Consider the following 25,502-nt stretch of genomic DNA (forward strand, 5'->3'; position numbering starts at 1 on the left):
GGTACCAGACCTGAGATAATGAGGAAATAACTCATTGATTTATGGGTGATTCTTCAATTAGGGGCACTTTAGACTTCTTGATATTCTGAAAAATGAAATTTCTTGAAACTATTTTATTCATATTATAACCTTTATTTTAGGCTGTGGAATGAAGGCCAGATCTTGGTATTGGTGAGAAGTCTTTCATATTTTAAGATGTTTTTGCAGAGTTTTCCCGGGTGAGTATCATTACCATCACACCATCAAAATACTGAATTTAATTTAAAATGAATTGACAAACAAGAATTTCAAAGTCAATCCTGCAAATAAAAAGAGAAACAAGAGAAAATCTGCAGATGCTGGAAATCCAAGGAACACACACAAAATGCTGAAGGAACTCTGTCGGGCAGGCAGCATCTAAGGAACAGATATACTGCCTGGCCTGCAGAGCTTCTCCAGCATTTTCTGTGTGTTCCCGCAAAAAAAAAGTCTCTTTAAAAAAAAAAAAAATGTTTTAACCCCTTTTCCTTTTTTATAGGTACATTTAGTATGTATTTTTGAGGCACATATTCCTTAAACATGATAAATATTTTCCTTGGCTAAACAAGAAAACTCTTGTTTACTAATTAGACTATTGGAATTGTAACCCTTTTATATAGACTGCAGATTTTGGTATCAAAGCAATTGACTCCAGCAAATGAGTTTAGACCAATATTACTAAACAAAACTTTATTTCACATCAAAATATGCATTGTGATGGTAATGACAAAAATACTTTCAACATTGACAATGGTTTCAGTTTAACATCATCTCTGACAAAACAAACATCTGTCCAACTAGAAGAAGCAACACACAATTTAAAACATGCCCTTACAGTCTGCACTATTTATCATAATTCATAGGAGATCAGTTTTTCAGGCAGGCAGCTAGAGAACTTTTGTTTAAATCATCCACATGATACATTGCATAGGCAGCCCAGCTAAATGAGGTATTGTCTGGCCTTTTTTTAAAAAAAAATAATGCTTACAGAACATCTGCCTCGAACATCTGCCTAAACAGTAATTCAAATTTCAAACAAATTATAGAGATCATTATTTTTTAACTGTCCATAAGAGAGAACACTTTTTAAAACACTGACAAAACATTTACTCAACCCTCTACACACTTTTTTATAGTAAGGTTTATGAAGCATGCACAGAAATCTCAACAACTCTGGGAAAGAAAAGGAACACTTGAAATTTAAAGCACCTTCTTGTAGTCTCCATTAGCGCTGGGTGAAGCCTCTGGAAGATGGAGGACATTCTGTTCTTGTTGCTGGCCTGCTGGAGATTCCGGCAGATATTCTCTGTTATAATACTTTGCATAGTACCTTTTCTTGTCGGCAGCCCTTTGTTTCTTTAACTGACTCTGCACTGTTGCCTCTTCAGTCTCCGTTCACACTTTGATAATTGTGAGATGATCTGAAGTTTTCCTGTCTCCCTTTTTGTCTCTCTTTCTTTCAAGGTACTGCTGATATTTCACTGGGTTGTCTTTAATTGTGTGTCTATTTCTTTTATTGGTCTGTTAATGATTTTGGGGCCATCTTGACAACTTCACTGTCAGATGTGTGATGGCAAAACATTTCTCACTACTTAAAGAAAAAAGTTGGCTAAGTCTCGCACTGGATAGCTAGCTGTAAAAGTAATTCAAATATACAGAATTAAAGTGCAGTTTATTATTTCTCAGTTAAGACACTCAAATAATAGCTCATTTGGTAATAACCTGCAACAGACATATTCTCAGATCAGGAAGTATAGATCTTTATATTACTCACATTTCTGGACATCAAAGTATCAGTCATCTGCCTTAACAGCCACATGCTCCCCTGTCACTTCTCATTTGTTTTTAACGGCAAATATATAAGGAGTTGTTTGAAAAAATCTTGATTGGTCTCTAAAGTGTGAGTATTGGTAATGACAGAAGTGTTGGGGGCAGTGGTACTTCATCTTAAAAAATGTACGGATTGTATAATAAATAACCCACATAAATTTGACATGTGTTTTAAAAAGTTCTTGCAAGAAAATACAAAATAAAAGTTTTGTGAATTTAATATTTATTATTACTTTATTTTGAAGGCAACGTTAGAGTCTGGGTAGGGAACAAGCCCAAAATAGTGAAAATCTGGCACATTAAAGTTGTTAACTCACTTAAAAATTAAGAAATATTATTTATGAAGCAAATTGAAAGAAGTTTAGATTTACTATTACCTCACTTTTAAAACTATAGTACTTGGTTTTTGGAAAAAAAACTATTTTCTTTTTGAAAATCTACTCCAGGGGCAGAAAAGTTACCTTAATTAAAGAAACACCATTAGGAGATTGTGTAAATGGATATATAATGTGCTGTTTGATGTAACCATGCTGAGTTAATGTAAGATCCAAGAGTATGACTGTCTCCACTTGTTTCTTCATTTGTGAAGCCCGTGGATATACTGGGCTTCATTTGGAGCCAGAAATCACGATTGGTGCCGAGGTCCAAAGGGTAGTTTTGTGAGCTAGTCTGAATTTGGAGATCCGCTGTCAGCATCAGTTGTGTGGTGAAGGAATTATGAGCCCCCAAATCTTTGTGACTTGCTATGTGGTATGTTGTGTGGTTTATCTGTGCTTTCTATTTTATGTTAATAAGTTAAGCCTAAGTTACAATGTTGTGCTTATTATCACATCTCCTGGACACTCGAGTTGTTGAGTCTGACTTAAACCGTCCATTACACTTTGGCACTGTGAGCAGGTCTCAGGAAAATGTGGAGGTAAACAAGAAAGTTGAGTGATACCGTACACGAGAATTATCAGGTCCCCAGACGGACGTATAACTCTTAAGGGTTTGGATTGCTGGCTGATGTTCTGAGTAAATGGGGTCCTTACAAATGTTGAGGAAGGTATTTGTGGAATTGCCTGATGTTAAGCTTTCATGTGTGGTATCATAATGCCTTAAGCATATAGCTTCTACCCCACCACTAAACACATCAACACAGAGCCTTGTTGCATATATCATCAGGGCTCTCCAACACCCAGGTCATGCTCTTCTCACTGTCGCTATCAGGAAGGAAGGCACAGGAGCCTCAGAACTCACACCACCAGGTTCAGGAACAGTTAATACCCCTCAATCATCAAGCTCTTTAACTGGATGGGACTTTACTTGCCCATTCATTGAACTGTTCCCACAACCTGTAGTCACACTTTCAAGGACTCATCTCATGTTCTCAATATTTATTGCTTATTTATGATATTTTTTCTTTCTTATTGTATTTGTTGTTATTTTGGACATGGGTTTTTGTCCTGTTGGGTGTGATCTTTCATTGATTTTTATTGTTTCTTGTAGTTACTGTGATTACCTGCGAGAAAATGAAGCTCAAGGTTGTATATGGTGACACAGGTTCTTTGATAATAAATTTACTTTAAACTATGCTCATTTGTCTTTCATACTGGAAAGTAGAGACAGGATCAGAAGTGGAGAGACTGATCAGCTTCAAGTTGATGGGTGTTAAGATCTCTGAGGATCTAACCTGGTCCCAACATATTGATGCAGTCATAAAGGCGGCAAGACAGTGGCTATACTTTATTAGGAGTTTGAAGCGATTTGGCATGTCAACAAATACACTCAAAAACTTCTATAGTTGCACTGTGGAGAGCATTTTGACAGGCTGCATCACTGTCTGGAATGGAGGGGCTACTGCACAGGACCAAAAGAAGCTGCAGAAGGTTGTAAATCCAGTTAGCTCCATCTTGGGCACTAGCATACAAAGTACCCAAGACATCTTTAGGGAGCGGTGTCTCAGAAAGGCAGCATCCATTATCAAAGAGTTCCAGCACCCAGTGTATGCCCTTTTCTCACTGTTACCATCAGGTAGGAGATGCAGAAGCCTGAAGGCACACATTCAGTGATTCAGGCACAGCGTCTTCCCCTCTGCCATCAGCTTCCTGAATGGACTTTGAAGCTTAGGACACTTCTCACTTTTTAAAAAATATACAGTATTTGTTTTTTCATGTTTTAAAATCTATTCAATATATGTAATTGATTTACTTGTTTATTTATTTTATTTTATTTTATATTTTTTTCTCTCTCTCTGCTAGATCATGTATTGCATTGACTGCTGCTAAGTTAACTAACTTCACATCACATGCCGGTGATAATAAACCCGATTCCGATTCATTGTATACTAGCATTAGGTAGCTAAACCCTAGCAGACTCGTAGTGTTGGAATCAATCACCATGATTAGACAAACAGGCCAATGCAGATTCCAACCCACCCCATGATGCAGAATAAAATCAAATATACATTCAAGTCATAACTAGTGGTTCCAGGTTCACATGAGGTAAAGCTGTTTTTTGCCCCTAGAGATACAACACAGTAGGAGACCTTCCTGGCCCAACAAGCCTGTGCCACCCAATTACATTCATGTGGCCAATTAACCTACTAACCTGTATGACATTGGAATGTGACAGGAAACCTATGCAGTCACAGGGAGAATGTACAAAACTCCTTACAGATGGCGATGGGAATTGAACCCAGGACACTGGTGCAATAATAGCATTACACTAACTACCAATGCTGCCATTGAGGTTGTCAAATCTCACCACATGGCAACTCTAAGTATCATGTGACAAGATTGCAAAGCTAGTGGACCCTAAGGAGCTGCTATATTTTAGAACCATTAAATTATTGTTAGTAGGTCTGCTGACCAGCTTCATCAGAAGCCACAGATTTATTAAAGTATTTGTAATCATGAAATTACAAATTTATTTCCCTTCAAGCTACTTAGGCATGTTGCATTTCGTGGTTTATGGCAAGTAAGGACATCAATAGAATACTTAACCAGGAGGACCTTATTTCCAAAATGTTTACCAATAATTTTAGAACTTGTGTTGCTGAGGTTTCAGTACCATTGACATTTGAAAATACGCATTTGGATTCTGTGGAAAGTTAATTTTTCAGATTGAGAACCTTTTGTCAGAACTTGAATTGCCAGAACAGAACTCAGAAAAGTGCTAATAAATTATAGTACAGATATTTTTGATTTTTAAAAAAAATTAGAAATGCAGCTGAGTAACAGGCCCTTTTACCCCAATGAGCCCTTGTCATCTAATTAATCCCATGTGACAAATTAACCTAATCCATATGTCTTTGGGAGTGTGGTAGAGAACCAGAACAGAGGAAATCCTTGTATTTAGAGGGAGAATGTACAAAACTCCTTACAGACATTGAGGGAATTGAACCTGGGCTGCTGGTGCGATAGAGTTACTCTAGACACATGATGGTAGGCAAAGGGAATGGTTCTCTGCTATATGACTCAGACTATCGATTCTGGCCTTGTTGGACAAGTTGCTTAATTGTTGAATGTGTGGTCATGAAGATTTTTTTTAATATGCAGACATAGGCCAGGAATCATTTAAAACAGTACAATATACTTGGTAAAGGAACTACAGTAATTTGCTTCAAGTTGAAGATGGAAGTAATTCCTACTTCGGCTAGTCACAATAAATAGCAGCATTAACCCTGCTGCGAATGAGAGATATGCAGATATGTGTATGGTAAGATGCAAGAAAGAATTTGTAATGATAGTTCAAGACAAAACATGATAACCAGGCTAAGCTTTACCATTTATTTCTACACAACGACACTGACACATTGACATACTGGAATTACAGTGATATCATTTCTCAACCGGAAAGATATAGATACTCCATTTTGAAGAATTACCATAAAAAGTGAAAACAATGCAGACAATTACCTTCTAAGTAGCATATGCAACAATGCAGTAGCTATTAAACACATTAACCTTTTCTTCAAAAAATTGCCCTTTTTAATTGGTTAACAGATTGCACTCTGCAGTCAGAAAGTGTAATTTAGGGGTCAGACAATACTATTAGAAGTGTGAATGTAGTTAAGTGTTTTAATCAAAACAACAGTATCAGGGTTATTAAGGTGATATATTATTTAACCTCAAAGGAATCACATTATAGATTCCCATAGTAATACTCCATCAACTTGGTTCAAATAATTATTTACAAGATACTGGACATTAATTCTAGTTTTACAGTCTAGACAAAGTTGTCAGAGATAACTTTCCTAAACTTCAGTACAAGTCCTATTAAAGCAAGATTAAAATAAGCAAGTTTGCAAGTACTTTTGAATGATTTAAGTAGTATAGCTGAATGACCAATGTTATTTACTAATGCTAGACAGTGCAACCCAATGAGGATTTTTATTGTATGCAATGCTTACATTTTTTGTTTCACTAAGCTACAGTTTATTCGAACACAACTGTTCTTGGGTTCAGCCCAATTTAATTTTTATTATATGAGCAGGTTTCCATAGAACAAATAAATCAGCAAATGCCAGCATGTTTATGGTCTGCAGGAGAGAGGGATACAGCTTTGAAATTTATGATGAAATGCTCATCTTTAGAAAAAGAACTGGGCTTCATGACAAAAAAACGGCAAAAAAATATATAAACTGGATGGGCATATGGGAAAGCACAAGTACTGGATGTAGGAGGGAAAGTACATAGTGCATTTATATATATCATCCAAATGATAGCACAATATCCAAATAAGTTATTCAAGCTGGTCTACTGGAAGATGAGGCTATAAGATTGCAATGTAGTTAATTTTATTGATAGAGTGTTAGAATCCCTGATGCAAAACAATATTTTAAGTTTTTAAAGTTTAAGTATTAATTTATAAAAAATTAATTAACCAAGAGTTTAAAAAGAATTGAAGTGTTTGCTGAATTACTGGATGGTCGCTTGAGAAAGCACAAGTACTGAATGTAGGAAGGAAAAGAAAGTACATAATGCATTTAAATAGAATTGGGTAATGGAATGAAGAAACATCGAGAAATACAATTTTGCTGTTATTGGTATATAAAGCTCAATAAAATTGTGATCTATAATGTTTTATAAAATTCCCAATGTAAACTGTCATGCATTCTGAAAGAAACAATAAAATTGACATATTTACCCAAAGTAAGGCTAACGTTCAAAAGATAGCAATACTTTTGAATGGCATGGGAGAAAATATTTGACTAAATTTTCAGTGCAGTAGTATTGAGATGCGTTTGTAGGAAAATTTTGGATTCTGCAAAACTCTGAAAACAGTTTCTGTGAAAGGGGAGAAAGAACTTAATATGCGGATGTTTCTTCCCCCCCACTAGAAACAGATCAGAAATCTTACCCCACTGTGTCTGAAATTAACCACCTTTTAAAAACAGTTCTGATTGAAAATTTCCTTCACTGCAGTTATTCTTCAGCTGCTGAGAAATTGCTCTCATCAGCAGCTTGCACCAAAATCCCTCCATCAATTTGGGTTATTTTATTTTAAATGCAGAAAACCATATGCAGTTTCTAGCAGATTATAAATGCAAGGGGCAAACAATTACTGAAAATACAGAAAAATAATAGCTTCTCTATACAGTTCATTGAGTAGTACAATAATTCCTGTTACTTGCAGAATATTAAGATGCTGGAAGGTACAGTATTGGTCCTAGTGATTGATAAATGGCTTTACACTGCATATTTTATCCAAGTACTTTGTAAGCACCTGTCTTTTTAAAATTATATAAACAGAAACACAATATAACTATGGGGTGCTGGGGTTAAAAGATGACAGGAAAAAGTGCATTTATTTTTTAATTACCACAGCACAATGTTTTGTGCTTGGGTTGGAATAAAGTATATAGGTTCTGAAGTACATTAAAAGGTAGTAATTTTTAAAAAGTGTCATAATCAAGCTGTAGTAAGAATAGTGTGATCATTGAAGTTCATTCTAATTTTCACAATAAACATTTTACAATCACCAATTACTTCAATTATCTACATTTAATGAAATGTACCCAATGCAAAAATCAATCCTACAAAGAAATCTATAGCAGCTGCATATGTTATGGTAACATGCAGGAGTTTCCAGTTCATATGCCAGAACCAGAGGGAATTTATTTAACGATTGTATGATTCTACACAACTGAGAAATGTTAATCTTTGAAAGTGCTACAGAACTGTTGTATTCCACCACAAAATATTATGATCATGATTCCCACTTTTACAAAGACAAAATTCTAAAGTGCTTGTCCCTGTAAAAATAAAGTTAATTTTCTAATATCACAAATGCAGCATTATCTAATGACTCTGAAATAAACAATTCCACAATTTTCTGAGTTAGGAAGGAAAAGACCCAACCAAGTAGAGATCAACTTAAATACATGGTGAGAGCTTGTGTACAACCAAAATACTATTAAGCAAATCGGAACCGTAATGCATTTCTCCTGTAGTTCATGGGTAAAAACAAGAAATAACAAATTTAAAGTACGCATTTAATTTTCAACAGCAGAATAGCTAACTATAATTCATGCTCCTACAACAATTTATACAACTGTACGAAGCCACAATCACCATAGTCACTGACCAGTTTAAATATTCTTATGTACATCTATACTTTAATTCAAAAAAATTAACTTTTTCTTATCTCAGATTATATTTACTGTACAAAATTAATTCACTATGTCCTTCCCAGGTACAGATTGCTTTTGATCTGAACACCATGGCAGCTTTGCAGATTAAAATCTCTTCCCAATACTGTTCAAGATTAATTTAGAAATCTGTAGGAATGCAAAATGGGAGCACATCCTTTATATAATAGATTCCAAGTCAGCTATCTCCACTCTTCTATTTTGTTATTCAAATGCTACGACAGACTGATTCAATTTATTGGCTTAAAAGAGACCTTTGTAATTTGCAGCAACTTCTCTGAAGCAGTTAATAAGCACTTGCATTTTCTCCCTTTTTAATTTAATGATGTATTGACTGACCATTGCCTGTGTCTTGGATGCCACATTTTCTTGCAGTTTGTACTTAGTTCAGTCATTGAACTTGCTAATGATGAATTGGTTTCCAATACAGGTAGGTGCAATTGTATTTTTAATAAATTAAATAAAATCAAACTTTACTAAAGGTACCTTTACCCAATTAGATATTTATGATTCAGTCTCTACATGAGAACCATGATGTTTACTGCTTGTACATGTATAATCTAGTCCAACAGCCCTAGACCATTAGTCCCAGCCCCATCATTTTATCCTATATATAGCATGTCTTTCTATGACCTTTCTCTTTCAGATCTATTTGAAAGGAGTTAATGGTGTATAAAATTCTAAAATAAGAATGGAAATAATATTCATTAGTATAAATACAGATATTGTCTGTAAATGTGCTGTTCATCATCTCTTATTCCAATTGTTTTTTTTTTGGGAAATTCTACAAAAATTATGAGGATGCTTCAGTTAACATGAGCAAAAATGATTACAGGCTAAACATAACCAGTACAGTTATAAATTATGTGACAATAAGCAAAATGGTAGTTTCAAATTATGATCCCCTAATCCAGCTTTCAGTTAGATGTAAGGCAAAACCAAATTAAGTTGCCAGCCAAGTTCCTGAGAAGTTAGACCAATGTTAATGTTTTAAAAAATGACTTTGCAATTGACGAGTTAGGCAGCAATATAAATTAAGTTTTTCGGATATGAACAGCACTATTTAATTTAAAATATTAAGCAATAAAATGCTGCAAAATGCACAAAAAATTGCAAGAAATTATTCTCCTCTTGCATTGTCTGATCCATTAGCTCAACAATGTAGGATCACATAAAGCAGCATTGGATTTTTACGCAGTTATTCTTCGATACAAAATTTGAAATTAATTTATTTTATTTAACTTACAATGCTTCTACCAGCAATTTAGAACTTAGTATCTAATTAGGATATGTTAGGCACTTGGGGAGAAATTCACTTTTAGTTGCTAGCTCTAAATGTGTGGAGGAGTTTGACAGTCACTTCCACTGACCCCTGCACCTTCAGATCCTGCAAGATCAGTGGAATTTGAAGAACGGATGGACAATAACTGCATACTCCTAGACACTCCTGCACACATTTAGTTCTGAAATCCAAGGACAAATTGATCCCCTTGCAACACTTTGTTGCATATGTAGAATGACCAGAACCTTGTGGAACTTTTGATACAGCTACCAAGTTATGATGACAAATGGATCATTTTAAGTTTTTTTTAAATTTTGTGCCAATACACTATCTCCATACTTTGGCTAATAAACTGCATTCTACAAACGAGCCTTGAAGTAATCACAACATTGATCTAAAATACGGCAGAAGTAATCAATACTGGGAGTGCTATGTGGGCAAGGAATTTTACTGTACTTGCCTGCAGAAATAATCTGATGATCATTTTATTGGACTACCCTTATTACATTTGTGTGCATGATTTTTCTTTAAATTGGAAGGATCCTATATATCACAATTTCAATATCAATAACCACATCTTTTAAAACTATTTTGCACATTTTTCTACAGTAACCATGACTTGATTCTAGTGTACATCACAAATATTAGCTGCTTTCTGAACACCTGATCTCTGAACAATATTGACAAAATAAAACATGTTGCACTTTCCACCTGATTCTGAATCCAGGAGATGCATTGTAAACCAACAAGGTGCATTAACGCTGGAAGCTTACATCTGGTTGTTGTACGCATAGTTGGGAGTGTCTGAGTATTCTGTGTACTGTGGGTTCTGCATGGACCCTTGGACTGCACCAACAGCTGCTTGCTGGGCTGCCTGTTGCACATGTGGGTTCTTCCATGCCCCAGTAGTCCATTCTTCTTGAGCTTTACTCATACTTCCTCCACTGCCACGATAATAATTGTGAACCTAGGACCAGAAACAATGTCAAGCTTAAATTAGTCCTTTACAGGAGAGACAGGTAAGCAATTGAATGGAATTGCAACAAAGACAATTCATCATTAAAACCTGTGACTGTGAAATGAAGTCCATTTCGTTCCCCCTTTAACAAATCTTTCTATTTGCTTCAGCTGTCTGTGTTATCAGCCCACACTTACACACACTTTTAAAGAAATTTCTCACAAATGTTCAATTTACTAATAAACATTTTCCGCTTCAATTTCTAACAATCCCAAAACAACGATCAGAAATTATGGTTAGAATGGAATAGAAATTCAGAGTTCAAAGTACATATGTCACCATATATAACTTTAAGATTAGTTTTCTTGTGGGCATACTCAGTAAATCTAAGAAGAAAAAAAAATTGAAGGACTGCACACAACAGGATGGAAAAATAACCAATGTGTAAAAGACAACAAACTGCACAAATACAATAAAAAAAAAGTAAATAAGCAAGCAATAAATATTGCAAACACAAGGTGAGTCCTTGAAAGTGAGTCCATATGCTGTAGGATAAGTCCATAGGTTGTTCAGTGATGGTGAGTAAGTTATCCCCACGGTTCAAGAGCTGATGGTTGAGGGGTAATAACCGTACTTGAACCTGGTGGTGTGAGCCCTGTGGCACTAGTCCCTTCTTCCTGATGGCAGCTGCAAAAAGAAAGCATAGCCAGGTGGTGGGAATCCTTGATGATGGATGCTTTTTTTTCCTGCCACTGTGCTTTGTGTATATGTGCTCAATTGTGAGGAGGGCTTTACCTGTGATGGAATGGGCCATATCCACTTTCATTTTGTAGGATTTTCCATTCAAGGGCAGTGGTGTTTCCATATCAAGTCGTGATGCAACCAGTCAAGTCTATTGTCATTTCAACCATAAACTGCTGGTACAGTACACAGTAAAAACGAAACAACATTCCTCCAGGACCCTGGTGCTACATGAAACAACACAAAATGACACTAGACTATGTGAGACAGCACAAGGCTACACTAGACTACATAAAACATAAAAACTGCACTAGAATACAGACCTGCACAGGACTACATAAAGTGCACAAAACAATGCAGGGCAGTACAATAATTAATAAACAAGACAATAGGCACAGTAGAGGACAAATTACAATACAATAATAAATGATGTAGATGTCAGTCGAGACTCCGAGTATGAGTCGTCTGATGGCTTGGGGGAAGAAAGTGTTGCACAGCCTGGTCGTGAGAGCCCAAATGCTTTGGTACCTTTTGCTAGATGGCAGGAGGGAGAAGAGTTTGTGTGAGGGGTGCTCAAGGTCCTTTGCAATACTGTTAGCTTTGCGGGTGCAGCATGTGGTGTAAATGTCTGTAATAGTGGGAAGAGAGACCCCGGTGATCTTCTCAGCTGACCTCACTGTCCACTGCAGGGTCTTGCAATCCAAGACGGTGCAATTCACGAACCAGGCAGTGATGCAGCTGCTCAGGATGCTCTCGGTACATCCTCTGTAGAATGTGATGAGGATGGGGAGTGGGAGATGGACTTTTCTCAGCCTTCGCAGAAAGTAGTGACGCTGCTGGGCTTTCTTGGCAATGGAGCCAGTGTTGAGGGACTAGGTGAGATTCTCCGCCAGGTGAACACCAAGAAATTTGGTGCTCTTAACAATCTCAATAGAGGAGCAGTCAATGTTCAGCGGAGAGTGGTCACTTCGTGCTCTCCTGAAGTCAACAAACATCTGTTTTGTTCACATCCAGAAACCAGTTGTTGGCTCTGCACCAGTCTGTTAGCTGCTGCACCTCCACTCTGTATGCTGACTCGTCGTTATTGCTGATGAGACCCACCGTGGTCATGTCATCAGAGAACTTGATGTGATTTGAGCTGTGTATTGCTGCACAGTCAATATACTCTCCACCACACATCTACAGATGTTGGTCAAAGTTTTAGATGTCATGCCAAAATCTTTGCAAACTTCAAAGGAAGTAGAGGCAATGCCATACCTTCTTCATAATAATTGCACTTACTTGCTGGGTCCAGGACAGATCCTCAAATAATAACACCAGGGAATTTAAAGTTGCTGATCCTCTCCGCATCCTATTCTCTGATGAGGAGTGGCTCATGGACCTCAGTTTATCCTCCTGAAGTCAATAATCAGTTCCTTGGTCTTGTTGACATTGAGTGAGAGGTGGTTGTTGTAGTACCACTCAGCCAGGTTTTCAATTTCCCTCTGATATGCTAACCCAAATGAAAAGCTCTTTCTTCTATCAGCATATTTGTCAACAGAACTCTTGGCTTTAATACTCTACCAAAATAAGCAAGCTAGTTGTAGCACAGTACAGGGAATCTTCAGATAATTTTCTAAAGAACTATTTGTCTAGAATGGGGAGCTGAAGTTCAGGGGTATCTTAATCAAGAGATACATTTTTAATTAACTGAAATAAGTAAAAACATTGAAGCTAAAAACAATAAAAGTAATTTTCTATTTGTTAAGAAATGCATGAGTGGTAATAAATTAACAACATTTGGATAACTTGAAAGGATCTTTACATTAGGTTCATGGACTTGTAGCATTCCTCTGCACCTGCTGCTGCCAGCACTGTGTGTTAGGTTAAAGCAGGACTCGAAACACTAGATCTGCAACATGTGATGTAAAGAGAATTCTCCCCAAATGTGATAAAACCAAAACATAATGTACTATCCAACTAAGAGTTGAATTTTAAACTAGTACACAGCTGGTGGTCAATTTAAATGCCATTAACTCATTGGAATAACACTGAGTTCTTAGCTTCCTCACAGTGTAGAGTTGATGTGTTCTATGTGTATTAAGCACAGCTACCAAAACCATCTAATCACACACTACAGTAATGATGCAAACAGCCTATAAAAGGTTCAGAAGAGTGCTTCAAGAACAGATCCAGAGATTTCAGCTTTAAGCTGAAGGTGGCAAAGCTTGGAGTTGGAGAAAACATAACTGATATGAGATATGACAGATGTACAAAATCATGAGAGGATTGACAGGAAGCTCTTCCCTGTAGCAGATGGTTCAAAGACTAGGAATCATAGATTTAAAACTATGGGCAATAGATTAAAGGGGAATACCATGATTTTTTTGGGAAGATTTACCAAGCGAATAGTTATAATCTAGGATGAATAATAACTGAAAACTTTGCAAAAGGAATTGTATATGCATTTGGGAAAATCATTTGCAGAGAGCCAGGGAAAGAGCAGTAGAATAAGACAAATGGCACTGAATCACTGAGTTCACCATGTGAAGTAATATACTGCAGTGCTGTAACAAATCTATGATTTAGAATTGTGGAATACCTTTTCAAAAGAAAACAGACAAGATAGATTTAAATATTTGGAGACATACTGGGAAGTTTAGGCAAGGCACTTGACACAGAATGTAGACAGGTTGCAACTACAAAAAGAAAGAAAGAAACCTTATGCAATTCTTAAGGTTGGTCACAATTTGTTTAATGCAGCTCTTATAGCACTGTTCGACATTGAGTAAAGAATCAATACTGAAGGGCTGGATCAAAGCCAAATAGTTTTGTTTAAACACCCATCTCTTATCCTGAAAGAGGATCACAATTATTGTGGGTTTATATTTTATTAACTGAATTGTACAACATTTCAGCAAATCCAATGTGCCTCAGCGACACCAGATTCACAAGTTATTTTTAATTTCTGCACCACATTTCTATGTTGCCATTTCTGTTGAAGACTTGAATGTACAGAAGCCTGATATTGGTAATTTGTAGATCTAACTAAAGCACTCTAATACTGAACTATGATGTTCCAAGCTGTATTAACCTTTATCTCTGCTGTAAACTTCAAATGATCTTTTTACATTAAAAGATTTAGTGCAAGATACAAGAAATTATTTACATCAAACATTCCATGGCTTACTAATTGCTGGAAAACAGCATTATAATTCTCATGTCAAAGAGCCAGAGAACAGAGAAGATGCAGCCACAGAGTATTGTGGACATTAAACTGAAATTAATTAGAGGACATGACTTTTGTTTACACTGGCAACAAAACTAATGATATCTTAATTGAATTCACCAAAATGTGACAGCTGCACTCATTAGGAATTCTGCAATGAACCATTATTCTAATTAATCATACACAGTGAATAGCTCTGGATTGCAAAAGTTCCTGACAAAAGTAAACTACCTTTTTTTTGTTTTCCACGAAGTATTAAACAATGGGAGGGTTTTGAAAGAGTGTGACAAAAATCAAAATTAGTTACTTCCCTGAAGACATTTAAAAAAAACATTAGGATCCTGGAAGACTGACATAAACTAGACTCACCCATTTACTTCCCTTCCTATTGCTATCCAAAGCCACATGAACTATTGGAAACTGAATGTCAAGGGTTTGAACTGCAGCTCTTCATTAAAGAGAGAATCCAGAAATAAGTGGGTATGACATGGTAGTATAGAAGTTAGCATAACACTATTACAACACCTAGCTTCAAAGGTTTCTGGTTTATTCCATTCATAAATAACTCTGATTCATTGAACAACCAAATTCAGTTTCTGGACAATTTCAAGCTTCTTAAAATTGTTACAGATGTATATTTCCCTTTTGTAGATCTATATATCAGACACCTGGAACAATGGAAATTTCAACATGCATTTGTCTCAGTTTCAGTGACCCAGGTCCATTCCTAACCTATAGTGCTCTTTCTGTGGAGTACACATATTCTTCTAGCGACACACTGCCTTTTCCACCACACCTTCCCACATTCACAGTGCCATTCAAGTGCAGGGTGGAAGATTAGGAAATATGCACAGATCTGGGTGGTACACTATAGGAAGGATGTGACCACACTGGAGAAATTTACCAGGACATTGCTAAAATGAAATGTTTTACTTTTGAGGAGAGATGGAAAAAGCTGGAAGGAGATCAAGGAATACAAAATTTACAAGCATAGATAAGGTGGACAGTAGAAATTTTAATCCATCTTGTAGGGGTCTAAAGTGGAGGGCACAGGTTAAGGGTAAGGGGGAAGTAGTGTAGAGGGAACTCAGGGAAGAACTTTTCACCCAGAGCATAGCTGAACTCTGAAACAGACAACCTGACTGTTTGGTGGAGGTAGGTACTTACAACATTTTAGTAGTATCCAGTGTACACCTGCATTAACAGGCAGAGAAGGCTACAGAAATGGAACAGTGTAATAGTTATTTTAAGGATATAGTGAACTAAAAGCCTTTTTTTTATGCTTCATGATCGTGACTCTTAATTGGCCACTGTAAACTGCTCTTACTGTGTAGGCAAGTGATAGATTCTGAGGGAGGTTGATAGCATTTCAGGAAGTATAATGTTATCCCATTATTCTAAATGGCTAATAATAGTACAGATTCCATGGGCCAAAGGGCCAATTTCTGTGCAGTATATCCTTATGACAAATTCAATGTTAATAGAACCCAGTTTCATGATTACACAAATCTCCTTTGACTCAATCAGCTAAGAGACTGCAGTCCAGCTACAAAGCAAATGCTTCAGAAGCAGACATTTGATCAACGTGACAGTCCAAAGCAAACACAAAACAACTCCATACAAACAGTCTGCAGCTAAAAATCTTGAAATGTAACTTCGTAAGTGCAAGGAAGTTTATAGAAAAAGATGTATTTCCTGATCAGAGAATCTGACAGCTGCTAAGCGGTTGAGAAAATAAGCAAAACACTTAAATAATTAGCTTTGATATCTTACATCACTGACTTTATAAACACTTTTTGTTTTACAACAATGATTACTGGCTGGAGAATTGGGTCTGTGGTTGATAATGTGGTTGTGGAAGCAAGAGCTGAAATAATATCCGCTAGACAACTGACATTTCTGCATGCTACATTACTTCACCTTTGCACATTTATATTGTAATGTTCACTCATTTTCCACAGCCAATTCCCGGAAGAAATTATCTATGCTTTCTCAGGAAATTAGAAATGCGTGCAATAAAGGAACAGTAGTTATAATGGGTGACTTCAATCTACATATAGATTGGGTGAACCAAATTGGTAAGGGTGCTGAGGAAGAGGATTTCTTGGAATGTATGCGGGATGGTTTTCTGAACCAACATGTCGAGGAACCAACTAGCGAGCAGGCCATTCTAGATTGGGTATTGAGCAATGAGGAAGGGTTAGTTAGCAATCTTGTTGTGTGAGGCCCCTTGAGTAAGAGTGACCATAATATGGTGGAATTCTTCATTAAAATGGAGAGTGACATAGTTAATTCAGAAACAAAGGATCTGAACTTAAAGAAGGGTAACTTTGAAGGTATGAGACATGAATCAGCTAAGATAGACTGGCAAATGATACTTAAAGGGTTGACGGTGGATATGCAATGGCAAGCATTTAAAGATCACATGGATGAACTACAACAATTGTTCATCCCAGTTTGGCAAAAGAATAAACCAGGGAAGGTAGTGCACGCCTGGCTGACAAGGGAAATTAGGGATAGTATCAAGTCCAAAGAAGAAACATATAAATTGGTAAAAAAAAAGTGGCACACCTGAGGACTGGGAGAAATTCAGACACCAGCAGAAGAGGACAAAGGGCTTAATTAGGAAAGGGAAAAAAGATTATGAGAGAAAGCTGGCAGGGAACATAAAAACTGACTGTAAAAGCTTTTATAAATACGTGAAAAGAAAAAGATTGGTCAAGACAAATGTAGGTCCTTTACAGTCAGAAACAGGTGAATTGATCATAGGGAACAAAGACATGGCAGACCAATTGAATAACTACTTTGGTTCTGTCTTCACTAAGGAGGACATAAATAATCTTCCGGAAATAGTAAGGGACCAAGGGTCTAGTGAGATGGAGGAACTGAGGGAGATACATGTTAGTAGGGAAGTGGTGTTAGGTAAATTGAAGGGATTAAAGGCAGATAAATCCCCAGGGCCAGATGGTCTGCATCCCAGAGTGCTTAAGGAAGTAGCCCAAGAAATAACCATATAACAATCACAGCACGGAAACAGGCCATCTCGGCCCTCCTAGTCCGTGCCGAACTCTTGATCTCACCTAGACCCACCTACCCGCACTCAGCCCATAACCCTCCACTCCTTTCCTGTCCATATACCTATCCAATTTTACCTTAAATGACACAACTGAACTGGCCTCCACTACTTCTACAGGAAGCTCATTAAGAAATACCCCCTCGTGTTTCCCTTAAACTTCTGCCCCCTAACTCTCAAATCATGTCCTCTCATTTGAATCTCCCCTACTCTCAATGGAAACAGCCTATTCACGTCAACTCTATCTATCCCTCTCAAAATTTTAAATACCTCGATCAAATCCCCCCTCAACCTTCTATGCTCCAATGAATAGAGACCTAAATAGTGGATGCATTAGTGATAATTTTTCAAAACTCCTTAGATTCTGAATTAGTTCCTGAGAATTGGAGGTTGGCTAATGTAACCCCACTTTTTAAAAAAGGGAGAGAGAAACAGGGAAATTATAGACCGGTTAGTCTGACATCGGTGGTGGGGAAAATGCTAGAGTCAGTTATCAAAATTGTGATAACAACACATTTGGAAAGAGGTAAAATCATCGGACAAAGTCAGCATGGATTTGTGAAAGGAAAATCATGTCTGACGAATCTTAAAATCTTAGAATTTTTTGAAGATGTAACTAGTAGAGTGGATAGGGATGTGGTAGATTTAGATTTTCAAAAGGCTTTTGACAAGGTCCCACACAGGAGATTAGTGTGCAAACTTAAAGCACGGGGTATTGGGGGTATGGTATTGATGTGGATAGAGAATTGGTTGGCAGACAGGAAGTAAAGAGTGGGAGTAAACGGGACCTTTTCAGAATGGCAGGCAGTAACTAGTGGGGTACTGCAAGGCTCAATGCTGGGACCCCAGTTGTTTACAATATATATTAATGATTTAGACAAGGGAATTAAATGCAGCATCTCCAAGTTTGCAGATGACACGATGCTGGGCAGCGGTGTTAGCTGTGAGGAGGATGCCAAGAGGATGCAGGGTGACTTGGATAGGTTAGGTGAGTGGGCAAATTCATGGCAGATGCAATTTAATGTGGATAAATGTCAGGTTATCCACTTTGGTTGCAAGAACAGGGAAACAGATTATTATCTGAACGGTGGCCGATTAGGAAAAGGGGAAATGCAACGAGGCCTGGGTGTCATTGTACACCAGTCATTGAAGGTGGGCATGCAGGTACAGCAGACGGTGAAAAAGGGAAATGGTATGTTGGCATTCATAGCAAAAGGATTTGAGTACAGGAGCAGGGAGGTTCTACTGCAGTTGTACAAGGCCTCGGTGAAACCGCACCTAGAATATTGTGTGCAGTTTTGATCCCCTAATCTGAGGAAAGACATTCTTGCCATAGAGGGAGTACAGAGAAGGTTCACCAGATTGATTCCTGGGATGGCAGGACTTTTATATGAAAAAAGACTGGATCGACTAGGCTTATACTCACTGGAATTTAGAAGATTGAGGGGGGGGGATCTTATTGAAACATATAAAATTCTAAAGGGATTGGACAGGCTAGATGCAGGAAGATTGTTTCTGATGTTGGGGAAGTCCAGAACGAGGGGTCACAGTTTAAGGATAATGGGGAAGCCTTTTAGGACCCAGATGAGGAAAAACTTCACACAGAGAGTGGTGAATCTGTGGAATTCTCTGCCACAGGAAACAGTTGAGGCCGGTTCATTGGCAGTATTTAAGAGGAAATTAGATATGGCCCTTGTGGCTAAAGGGATCAGGGGGTATGGAGAGAAAGCAGATACAGGATTCTGAGTTGGATGATCAGTCATGATCATACTGAACGGCGGTGCAGGCTCGAAGGGCCAAATGGCCTACTCCTGCACCTATTTTCTATGTTTCTTCAAACAAATATTTAAAAAGAATGCCAATTTAAATCTATTTATATTATCTCGTCTATCAAGATATCCAAGCTTCTAGCCACAATCAAGCAGCAAGTGAAAATCTCATCCATTCTTTTATTATCTCCATTTGGGATTGTTTCAATGAAGTCCACACTGGTTCTCAAAGAACACTCCTTGTAGCACTTTATTTAAGATGCATTAAATCTCAATTATCCAAAATCCTCCCCTCCCCAACCATCCATCCTGATGGAGTTGCAGCCCCCCGCAGCCAGTCAAAAATAGAAATCGTTATCCTTGCAAACTTCCTCTACAATAACCCCAGATCCTCCTGACCCTACTATATAGAGTGACCACGGGAGCATGGCAGCGTGGCAGTTAGATAACGATCGTGGTTCAATTCCTGCTGCTGTCTGTAAGGAGTTTGTACATTCTCCCCGTGACTGTGTGGATTTCCTCCAGATGCTCCAGTTTCCTCCCACATTCCAAAGCAGGTAAGCTGTGGGAAGCATGGTGACACTTGTGGGCTACCTCCAGCACACTCTCAGACTGTGTTGATCATTGAACGAAACAATAGATTTCAGGTATGTTTCAAAATAGGTGACAAAGCTAATCTCATCTGCACCAACTATTCTGCCTCAAGATCCATGTCACCATTGGGTACCAGAACACATTATTAATATTGCCTAAAATCAAATGTTTCATTGGCACATTTATTGTGGAAGTAGGCATTTGTTGATCACCTTTAGAATTGTACAAACCAGATGCAATTTCAAAAGTTCAAAAGAATGTACAAAAACTCAAATTTCATGTTTTCTATTGTACCCTTCAAAATTAATCCCCCACTCTCTTTCTCTGCCTAGGATACACCAAAAGTGCACCCTCCACGTGCATCTCTCCTCATTCCTCCTAATACACTAGTGTGAAGTATCATATAGAATATTGTATTTGCAAATTCAAATTGGATGTGAATGTGTCACAAACAAGTAGTGGCATGTTATATGTTATAAGAATCCCAGTTTAAACACAAGGACATGGTCTACCATTGTAAAATATGGTGTCAGATGGAAGATATCGATGTTACAAAAAAGAATATATATTTCAGTACAATCTACAAAAAGATTGAAGAAAGAATGATAAGAAAAATAGAAAATAAGAAAGTGAAACCATTCAATATTACTAATAGAGTTTATTAAAAATATTCCTTTTTTCAAAAACATTAGTTTTGAGGAGCTAGAACCCAATATTCCTGTCCAATCAAGTAAGCTTTACCTTGGTCAGTGCGATGAAAGACAGCACGGCTACAGCTGTAAACATTATAGTTGGAATCAGCATCACAATTGCTGAGCCAACATTTGTCCCAAAGAAGGAAATAGTTGCTATCCAGCCACTGCCAGGAAAAAAAACAAAACATTAGCTTTCAGTAATGGACTGATTATTTTTAATAACAGTACCCCAAGCAAAGATATATACACTCAGTGGCCATTAGGTACACTGGCTCGTTAATACAAATATCTGTCAATCACATGGTAGCATGCAGGCATGATCAAGGAGTTCAGTTGATGTTCAGACCAAACATCAAGAGTAGGAAAAAATGTGGTCCAAGTGATTTTGACCATGAATGATTGTTGGTTCCGGACAGGATGGTTTGAGTATTTTTTTTAAAAATGCTGATTTTCCTGGGATTTTTATACGAACAGTCTCTATAGTTGACAGGGAATGGTGTAAAAAATAAAACATCCATTAAGTGGCTGTTTGGTGGGTGAAAACACCTTGTTAATGAGAGGAGAATGGCCAGACTGGTTCAAACTGACAGGAAATTAAATAACCACACACTGGTGTGTAGATCATCTCTGATTACACATCTTGAACCTTGAAGTGGATGGGCTACAGCAGCGGAAGACAATGAACATACTCAGTGGCCACTTTATTAGGTACAGTATATACCTAAAGAACCGCTGAATGATTAATTTCACCAGTTCTCTTGCCAAACTGACCTCTTCTATAATGTATCAGGTTTCAACCTTTGGTGATACATTTCTTGTATTAATGGTGAATGATATGGGATAGTATATTGTATCCAGGAGAGGCTAAGAAACCATCTGAGCACTCTCTGAATTCCACTTACGGCATTTCAAGTTGTGAGCATTAGTCCAGACTAAATCTGATGTAGATTATCCAGGTTATCTCGGGAATCTTAAAGCTCACAATCTGGTTCACATTTTTGAGAACAGAATATTCCCACAAACATTTGGTGCAAAATAAACCACGGCATAAAAGATTCCATCCTTGTGGTAGCAATGGTAGGTTTTACTTCCCCCTCTGTACGGAGAGCTACAGACCACATTTCAGTGGAATATGCAAGTATGGGCCATGTTAGTCACTCCCTCATTCAGCTGAGTGAGGCAGAATTGGCCTCAGTACAAACAAGACCAATAACATGTAAATCGAAATTGCTATCAAAGTAGAAGCTACAGCTTTTAATGTCGAATACAATGAAAACCTTTAAAAAAGAACCACCCCACAGAATCAAAAACACTAATTTTATATCATTCCTATATAGAAAGTAGTGTAAACTGGAAAATTCTTCCTGCAGAGAAAATAAAACAATACTCAAGAATGTTAATAATGAACAGGTGCACATTATAACAGATACAATACACTTCATGGAACACAAGCTTTAGAGCTTTTGCAATGATTAACAGTAATATGATTTAATTCACAACATGCAAATTTGGTAAGCAGAAACAGCTGCACTAATAAAAGTTATGTCATTTATTTGCTGCTAGCAATATTCTCAAATGTTAAACTACGCCTTGCATTTTTGACAAAAATCAGCTCACTTAATCTTCCTCTCAGATTGGAATATAGCCAAGGATTTATTTAGAACATCATTTTTATGAGGACACACTTTTCATGCAGTTTGATTTCTTTTTAAAAAAAATCTACCACATAATTTAAAAGGTGATGGATTTGTCATATTGATGAATCTCTTAAATACATCAGCAGCATCACTAGCGCTCAGCTGATAACACATTTGCCTTGGAGTCAGGTTTGTGGGCATCAGAAGCTTCAGCATCAACTTAGGGACCTTTGCACCATCACTGCTTCCATCTTACAAACAAAATTCAAAATCTTATCTGCTCCCAAATAATTATACTTTGAGGAACTGAATCAGATTTATTTTCACTCTTAACTGTGAAATTTGTTTCATTACAGTGCAAAATTACTAGAAATTACAAACATAAATAGTGCATAAAAAGAGAATAACAAGATAGTGCTCCCGGTTCACAGACCTCTCCAAAATCTGGTGGCAGAGGAGAAATTGATTCTGAATCATTGAGTGTGGGTCTTCAGACTCCCTGTTGATAATGTGTTATTAGAACTAATATTTATTTTTAAACCAACCTTTTTTAAAGAATCTATTATTATATTTTACTTTGGAATTTTGATTTTCAAAGATTGCCTGCAATGCTTTGTACATCAGAAAAAAAACTACATCTCGGAATGTACTTATTTGGGCATAAAGTACTTTGGGATATCTCAGAGGTCTTGAAAGTTGCTTTATAAATGCAAGTCATTCTTTAATATTTCTTTCACATTTGACCCATTTTCCATGCTCAAAAGGAATGGCTTTAAAAGGAGATGTTTGACAGATCTCCATAGTAACTGCATGACAATTACTGGGCCATCAAAAATCTTTTTGATGTTTGCTGGCAGAAAAACAGAGTGGATTGAAGACCTATGCTTGCTTGGCAATTGTGTATACTCATTGGGGATATAAAAAGCACAAGATTTTATTGCACAGCTTTGCAGATCACCAATATTAATGCACAGTTAACAAATCAAACAATGTTTTTGTCACACTGTCAAAAAATAAAGTTAAAAATCTATTTTCACAAGTTGGAATACAGTTTTTTGCTAAATCAAGCATAACACAAATTATAGATGCCCTACAAAGATTTTTTCCCACTAAAAATCTGCAGAGTATACTTTAAAACTCAGATTCTGAAGTTTTCCAATTATACTTTGAGGGTGTATAATCAAAAGGAATCCAAAAACTCATTTGTCTCAGCTGATTTGCACCACCATCAGTTCCACGTTGGCTAGGTTAGAAATGAGATGTGTTATGTGCAAATTGAACCCACCAGGAATTTATGATTCTAATTTTCTTCTGCCTCCTCACCACACACCGTGTTAATGGGTCAAATAAATTTGAGATATTACCCCTATCTTACTGTGATGGAGAAAAATTAAGGCACAATGGGAAAGTGAGCTGTGCCTCATTGGCTGCAATCTCAGAAGCCAGCATTCTCTCCTTTCAACCTCCTGTTTTAAACTGGAGTTCTAATCAATGTACAATTAACAAAGGTACCTTCAATCACTAATTCCCAACTTTCAAGGAAGCATCTCAAAACTGATGCAAGACTGTGTATGCTTTATTACTGTGCAAATAATGACACGCATGATTTTGCTATCAAGAAAACCATATTCATGTTAGACAAGCCTTTAAATTATATCAATGATGCTCTCCAAAACTCCTCCTTGATCTTCCTAAATATGGTTTCTGATAGAGAACTTTGATACTCAAGGGATCACTATATAAAATATTGGAAATAAGGTGAATGATTCCATAGTTGCAATCATATAATACATGATACACATCAAATGATCATCCCATTAACCAGGAGTTTCACATATCAGAACTTTTGACGTCTCACTCATTAATGCTATTTTGCTGCTTGGAGGTTATTTTCCAATAATATGCTTGGCAATTGCTTGGAAGAAACTGGAAAGAATTACAATTCTGATGTATACATGTTTGTTCCCATTCTTTTTAAATGAACTTGAATGTACATCTATGCATCTTGAGACACTACATTAACTCAATCCTGTTAATATAAATACACTAAACTCTAAAAGAATCCAGGTTCTACTCATGAGTTATGATACCTTTTAGAGTTTCTTATTAATATAAATTAAACTTACTGCAGTCTGCACATTAATTCCTTCAGAAAGCAGTACAAATCAAACAGGTCAAATTAACTTGCAGTGTATATTAATATTTAAATGCATTTAATTATTAAAATGCTGTTCATACAACTGAATTTCAGTGGGTTAAATATACAGCTGTCATTAGATCCAAGATATTAAATTTAGAGTCAAATACTTTAACAAAATGCTCATTGTTAATGAATTTGAAATGTTATGCTCATGGGACTTCTCATCTTTTTTTAAAAACCTAGACTCTTGTAAAAATTCACAATAACTGCAGCTTATGCATCATTCAAATGCCAAAAGGCAGAAAGCTAAAAATCCAACACTGTAGTATACAATAATATAAAATGCTGGAAACATTCAGCAGGCCAAGCAGCATCTGGGAAAGTAAATGTCCATATTTCCCTCCAGAGATGTTTCTAGCTTGCTGAGTTTAGTCCAGATTTCCAGCATTTACAGACTTTTTCCCCTTTATCACTGAATATGAAGATTGAACAGTGACAACCCTTCATACATTATACCTTATTCTTCCCACATTGACAAAAAGAGAGCAGTGGCAACAGGCATCAAAAGCCTCTGGGACAGTCCTCTAGCAAACTGCAAATCAGCAGAAACTATACCAAAAAAAATTCTCAAAATAGATCATAGCTGGTTCATCAGCTCCCAGAGGTTGCAGTTTGGCATTTTACCACTAGTTTATTTACAATTTAATGAAAGCAGAACAGTAGATGTGGTTTATATGGGCTTTCAGTCTTTTCACAAGGTACAGTATTGTAGGCTGTTCCGAAAGATTAAAGCACAAGAGATCTGAAGCATGATGGATCCAAAACTGACTTGGTGATGGGAGGTAGAAGATAATGGTCAAATGTGTTTTCCTGACTAGAAACATGTAACAAGTGGTGCACTGCAGGGATCAGTGTTGCAGCCT

The 25,502-nt window shown here is 37.0% G+C and overlaps 1 protein-coding gene across 2 annotated transcripts in view; it reads right to left on the reverse strand.

The window, feature by feature from the left end:
- Positions 1-5,597: 5,597 nt before the first annotated feature.
- LOC132378894 (secretory carrier-associated membrane protein 5) overlaps positions 5,598-25,502 on the reverse strand; it is a 66,868-nt gene continuing 46,963 nt past the window's right edge. For both annotated transcript variants that reach the window (XM_059946185.1, XM_059946186.1), the window contains exons 6-7: positions 20,849-20,966; positions 5,598-10,731 (exon numbers count right to left, since the gene is read on the reverse strand). In XM_059946185.1, coding sequence (XP_059802168.1) covers positions 10,534-10,731; positions 20,849-20,966 — 316 coding nt within the window. In that variant the 3' untranslated portion in view covers positions 5,598-10,533. The remainder of the gene's footprint in view (positions 10,732-20,848; positions 20,967-25,502) is intronic.

Source organism: Hypanus sabinus, chromosome 21 (assembly GCF_030144855.1).
Source record: "Hypanus sabinus isolate sHypSab1 chromosome 21, sHypSab1.hap1, whole genome shotgun sequence".
NCBI lineage: Eukaryota > Metazoa > Chordata > Chondrichthyes > Myliobatiformes > Dasyatidae > Hypanus > Hypanus sabinus.